The 6,697-nt window shown below is 36.1% G+C and overlaps 1 protein-coding gene and 1 pseudogene across 1 annotated transcript; one reads left to right on the top strand and one right to left on the bottom strand.

Annotated features, from left to right (window-relative positions):
- The first annotated feature begins 765 nt into the window (after positions 1–765).
- LOC148298404 (histone H4, minor-like) lies at positions 766–1,114 on the top strand. The gene has a single exon (XM_088276894.1). The coding sequence runs from the start codon at positions 766–768 to the stop codon at positions 1,090–1,092; it is 327 nt and encodes a 108-aa protein (XP_088133020.1). The 3' UTR covers positions 1,093–1,114.
- Positions 1,115–1,504: 390 nt separating this feature from the next.
- LOC148298403 (uncharacterized) lies at positions 1,505–2,307 on the bottom strand (annotated as a pseudogene).
- Between the last annotated feature and the right edge of the window lie 4,390 nt (positions 2,308–6,697).

The raw sequence follows: 6,697 nt of genomic DNA, 5'->3' as shown, positions 1-6,697 counted from the left end.
TATGAGCTTCTAAATGGAGACAACCCCTTCCAAATCACTAAAAAGTCATAGATTATCAAAATTGTTACAGATGAGCTGTCTATGGGCAAGGGATCTACAGTTATTAAATAATTCATATCTGAGGCATTGCAGAAAGACCCGAAACAGCGACCAAACTCTTCAGCAATGCTTGCACATCAGTTCATTTAAAAATTCAGAGATCTCGAAACCTGTGAGTAACTCTGCAACCCTCACAAAAACATCAAAAGTCATTACTCTGAGTATCTCATGAAAAGATCATGGAGGAAGCACAAATGAGTCAAAGCAAAATGTAATCATGATTTAATATTTTTCCATATGCATCGTATTCATCTTATCATACTATAATATTATCATCTGTATCGCCGATTTCTCCCTTTCTCTCGAGATGAGCTCAATTCATCATTATGGCATATTAAATAATTAATCATTTCATTTTATAAATATAATAAGTATCTGTGCCCACCCTTAAAGCACCACAACAAACAGTAAGCTAAAGTGCTTTAATATTTTTATTAGTGTATTCAGTTATATATTTGCCTGCATTTATTTATTGGGGGTATTGTGTGTATTGGATGTATTCACGTATATGCAGATCCATTCCAAATAAATTGGTATATATATTATGGGGTTTATTTATGGGATTTGAAAGCCAATCAAATTAGAATTAGAAATATTTAGGATTAGTCAATAATATAAATTTGGAAGCCCGGAGATATTCATAATTGATAATTAGTTAAAATACAAATGGCTGGACAAGGAAAAGGTGGAAAGGGCGTCGGAGGAAAGGGAAAAGTCGGAACCAAGAGAATCCAAGGCAGAAAAACTGCTAAGGCTTCAATTGAAGGCATCACAAAGCCTGCCATCCGAAGATTGGCAAGAAGAGGTGGAGTCAAGAGAATCTCCTCGTTTGTCTATGACGACACCAGGCAAGCCCTCAAGGGATTCCTCGAGGGTATTGTCAGAGATGCTGTCACATACACCGAGCATGCCAGAAGAAAAACTGTCACCGCAATGGATGTTGTCTATGCCCTCAAGCGACAAGGCAGAACTATTTACGGATTCGGAGGTTGATAATTTATCATTTGGATGCATCTATTTATTTACTGTTCAATTTGGCAGCTGCAGATTCCGCCAATTTTTTATTCTAAAACTTGTTCCATAATGCGAGGATCCTTTTTATTAGTGCCAAATTAAAGCTTGGCATAAATATATAGTTACTTATTTATTCATCATTAGCCTTTTGTATCTGTCTTCTTCTGCTATTGGTCAGTTTCTTTTTTTGAGTGGTTTGGTTATTCTTCTTGTTCTTCTGTCTTGCCTATTTCTTTCTTTTCTGTTTAAATATATTTATATTTATTTCCCTTTCCCTCTCCCTTTACACCTTTCTTTTTCTTTTTCTCTTTATTCTGCTCTCTATTCCCCTCTTACCCTTCATTCTCTTCTTTCTCTTCATCTGATTGGTCTTTGCCTTGCACTTATAGATCCTCATCATCGCCTTGCTACTGGGCTTATCGCTCCTTGAGAGCTGAGAGCTTCCATCTTTTAGGTGCCCCAAATTAGAATGCGACACTCCAGTCCTGCACTTCCTGAAACTTGCACAGAATACTCACAACATGGTCCAAATTCAAGCACTTACGATTGATCATCATCTACCTGATGGGCAGATGATAAGCTGGAATTTCGAGATCATTTGCTCGCTGCAGACTCGCATTCTTTATCACTGTTCGATCTACCAGGCCGCCAATTATGTATGCCGCATCAGGGTCAATTTATGTCAATGGGTTTGGGGCATCCGGACTCAAGTATATCGGCTTCTTCCCCAGTTTGGCTGACACTTCTAAGATATCCTCGCTTGACGATGTTAATGTCCAGTGTTGATACCCCATTCTTTACAACTGTGTCTGCGCGAATCCTCCCACACTGCAAAGGTGCACTTTGGGAGGATTTCCAATATGTTTGATTGCCTTCATAATTAAGTCAATCTGCATAGCTAATGACTTATTCTCCTTATCATTCATCATTTTTTCGTAGACAACGTCAATGAGGATGGGCAACCCGGCCTGAATAGCTTCCTTAAGCCTCACTTTATCCAGCTTCTTGTTCAACTTCTTATGGTCTATGAATTTTCTGGCTTCCTCTTCAGTCATTCCTTCGATTTATTTCTTCAACTTCAGTTTCTCCTGGTTTCGCCTTATCCGATGCCTTTATCTTTTCCTTTCAGGGTCATGGAGTTCCGTCAGCATCTTCTCCACCTTCGCCATCTTCTTTTGTTTCCTGGTTGCCCGATCAGTACAATCTTTCTCATACTTCACAAACTATTACACTCCATCTTGAAACAAGTCGAATAGCTCATCATTGTTAGCAGTTTCGGATTCGTTCATTGTTGGCAATAATGTTGTTGCTATTAATAATAAAATAGGGTTCTATCAGTCTTATCATAAAAGAAAGGCTTTATATTTTATAGAAATATAAATATGTGGCATCGGTATATTATAGGTTTTGGCATCAGCATTGGGCTATTGAATAACAAGTAATGAATAAAGAGAGTAAAGAGCGGTATAGGAGTTAATAATCATTTCTTTCTTTTTAGCTATTGCTTTAGATCTTAGATTTAGTGTCTTTGCTTTTATATTGTCTTTTCATAGGATCTATTTAATTATTTTATGTTTCTGAGTTCTCCCTCGAGGTCTTGGCATACGTTTCCAAAGACTGCAGATTAATGCGAGGAAGATCCCATCTACTAATAGCTAGCTTTTAGTTATTGTCTTTATGCTGCGCTCTTTTGCCTCTATTACTATAGTTATTTACGGGCTTTTTACAGGATATCATCCTTCTAGTTTTCGTAGATTTCTCGGAGTTCAGCCCGAATAACCTGCTTCATCTTCTTTTCTTCAGTCTTCAGCCTGGCCAGTTCCTCCTCTTTCTACTCATTTTTTCTTTACTTTTCGAGCATCTGTGTGAAGACCACTTTTGATGCTTCAAATTTCTGCATGAGCTCCACAATCTGATCCTGAAGGTATGTGATGAATTCGGAGTCACCAACTTCTGCCAGCATAACTTTCTCCCCATTCCTCACCCTCTGCTCCACCCCTGAGTTAGCTTCCTCCAACTTGGTTTCTAACTCCCTATTCTTTTCTTCCAAAAGCTTAATCTATTTCTGCAACCTCTTCGTTTTGTCGACAAGCTTCTCCTTCTCAAGTTTCATCTGCTCAAAATCATCAGTTTAGTCCTGCATTTTCTTCATCTCGATGCGAATACTGATCAATTCTTTCTATTTTGAGTGAATGGTCTCATAAAGCTCTTACTACTGTTTCTTGTACTTAGCAATGACTTCTTCGAGAACTTTCAGCTTCCTAATTTAACTATTCAGTCGGCTTATTTATTAATTAGCATTGTTGTTTGTGTTTGTTGTCGAGATATCGGTCTATGAGTCTGAATGACCAAAATTTATTGCCTTTTCCTTCAATTTCATTTTGCAGTTAAGTAGCTCTTACTCGAGTTACTTTATTTTTTAGTTTAGCTTCTTTATAATTTATTTGCTGTTGGCTGTTGCTACATTATTTTGTGATTGCTGCTGTGATTAATACTCTTCGATCTTTGTCACTTCGGCCATGACTGATGTTGTGCCTGTTTTTATTGGTTGCATTATTCGCTTCTTTTCTATTAGCTATTATTTATCGGAGGTAAGCCATGGATGGTTTTTAATTTATTGTAGAGTCATTCGCTAATTTGGGTTTCTTTTGATCATTCCCATGACAAAGTCTTTGGCCATCGGTGGGAAATCTGCTGTGAATTAAATACGCATATTGAGAATATTCTGATGGATGAGATCCTTATTTGGGTTATTGATTTTGGTGCCACCAATAAAGGGGGTTCGACCTGTGAGCAACTAATAAACCAACACCCCAATGCACCAAATATCTAATCTCTCATCATGCCCTGATTGGTTGATCATCTACGGTGCCAAATAGTCGACGGTGCCACAATAGGTCTTCCTGGGCTTATTGGAGAAATTGGACCATCCGAAATCTACACGCATTCAGATATGTCATACCTGCGAGTTTAATGCGGTTATTGCGATCCAGCAGCAGATTCTAGGGTTTGATGTCTCGATGGATGATGGGAGGGTTCTGGGAATGCAGGAACTAGACAGAGGCAATGACATCCTTAATCATCGGCTTCACTTCCTCTTCCGAGAACCTACCCTTCTTCTTGAGCAAATCGAACAGTTGCCCATTCTCAGCAAGCTCTAGCACCAAATAGATATTATCATCATCTTCAAAACAATCATAGAACTTGATTATATTCTCAAACTTCATTTCCCTCATGATCTTGATCTAGGTGTTAATCTGCGTGACCATATTCTTCTTTTGTAGTTCGGCCTTGGACATCTGTTTCAATGCGAAACATTTCTTGGTTTTGATGAATGTGGCTCGATGTACAGTTCCGAATGCTCCGTGTCCCTGATGTTATGGCAATAGTCATACGATCTCGATGAGGTTGCTAAAATCACTAAGGCTTGTTTTCGGCATTATCGGTTTGTTTTGTTTTTATATATATTCTGTGTTTTTATGTTTTGAAGATAATCCTGAGCGATATTTATAAATTGGTATAATCTGTTATTTCGGGTTATTTAAGGATTTATTCTATTATTCGTTAGTGATCCTCCTGCAAAATTATTCACATAGGTGATTAACAATATATTTTAATTATTCTATTGTTGACATTCCAAACACATTTAGCTATTTATCTATCTACCTGTCTGTCCATTTATCTCTGTTTAAGAGTATACTTCTCTAATAGTCAAACTTATTCCATGAAAACAGACATTATATCCACCACTCAACAATAAATAAACAATTAACAATAAACAAACAAACAATAAAAAAATGCAGTTAGAGCCTACACCCATCTGCATATATATATATCAAACTATGCATGTTTATAATGACAGTTGCGATATTATTTATATCGGTTTAACGTATCAGATAACCCGAAAGACGAATCATGGCTGAACAATAATCAACATAAAAACACAGGAAGTATGACTATCTCAACAAATATAATCAACTCGAAATTATTGCAAGAAATGCGCATAGATCCAACAGCAAAAGCAATTCCCCGAGAAGAAGAGTCGCATCCCATACCCTCCACAAAACCAACAAAAAATATGAATCAATATCCCCTAAAAACTTGCATTACTTCTATCCATCCAACCCCAACCACACTAAACTGGCTCACACCATGAATATGAACACTAGTGCTGATTCACCAAGGTAGCTGTTCAAGACCAGGGAACTACTCAGCAATATCCCTGAACTTTCCAATAAGCTATCCATTGAGATTGCGAGCCAAAACTAAATATTGAGATCACAAGTTCGATAATATAAAATATACACTGCCAAATTATAAAAATAAGCATAAAACATGAAATAATAAATAACGACACTCAGAGCAAACTTTCAAAACGACATAAATGCCTATGAACATAACATCCTCCAAATATCAAAATAAATAGATTTGTATAAATATCGATATGATGTCCTCAATCAATAGATGCGAAATGGAATAATCAATAGCGAAAATCAATAGCAATAAAATTACAATAACCTATTCAAATAAATAACTGAGCAGTTAATTAGGATTTTGGTATCATCCGCATCGTCTACGACAACATCTATAAAAGTATATCCCACAAAATTAATAAACAACGACCTAAACAATATTAAAATTAATTATAACTAAGCAATTAAAGATATCGAAAAGAAGCTTAACTAATATACGCGATATTCTGATTTTATAGCGAACCTAACAGAAATGAACAAAAAAATATAGATGCAATAGAACAAAGTGAGTGGATGCAAATAACTGAAGAGTTTGTGGAAATGGGTAAAGAAGATTGGTAGAGTTTACTAAAATATAGAGAATATGAGGAGTACTGTAATAGAGAGGTACAAATAGAAGATTACGGGAAGACTAAAAGTTAATATGGGAGATGAATAGGCAATTAATGTGGAGATCATTAAGAAATTGGTGGAATTAGACATCGATTTGTTAATGAATTAGTTTTTTATGTTCGGGGCTCAGTGATATTATATGCATGCATTTTTGTGTGAAGAATTAGGAAATTTGGAGCAGACTGTTGTGAATATCTTTGATTTTCTGCTTTATATATAATAGGAATATATTTTTGTCTGTAAATTAGATTAATTAGTTCGTAAAATCGATGAAATTTCTCAGTATCTTTAATTCTACGACATCTCATATTATCTCATCTGCATTTATATTCACATGTGTATTTGCATATAATTGACATATAATCATAATCATAATAATTAGCACAGATATATTGATAATCAGAGCAATGAGCACTTCCAAAAAGAAAAAGTCATAACAATCAGCAACTCTCAACACTAAATCAAAAGCCCAAAAGTCAACCAAAACCTCAATCGAAGATGTTTTCCCTGTTAACATCGACTCATAGGCTCTATCCCCATAAATGAAAGACTACATCATTCAACTCGAAAGAGAATACCTCCATCTCTACAATATCCTCATAAATAATCGAATTAAGCATGATGACATGTTCTCGAAGTAAGTGAATAGACCTATTGTAGTGTAGCAACTGTGCTGGATGAACAAGGAGTCAAGGCTGACAAAGTGTATGAAATACTCA

Source organism: Brachycentrus maculatus, unplaced genomic scaffold (assembly GCF_059751285.1).
Source record: "Brachycentrus maculatus isolate JH-2025_06_01 unplaced genomic scaffold, ASM5975128v1 h1tg002096l, whole genome shotgun sequence".
NCBI lineage: Eukaryota > Metazoa > Arthropoda > Insecta > Trichoptera > Brachycentridae > Brachycentrus > Brachycentrus maculatus.
The sequence above is the reverse complement of the archived record's forward strand: the minus strand, read 5'-3'. Positions and strand labels throughout refer to the sequence as shown.

Excerpts from the sequence above, each read along its gene's own strand:
- LOC148298404 (XM_088276894.1), top strand. The coding sequence starts at position 766 with ATGGCTGGACAAGGAAAAGGTGGAAAGGGCGTCGGAGGAAAGGGAAAA.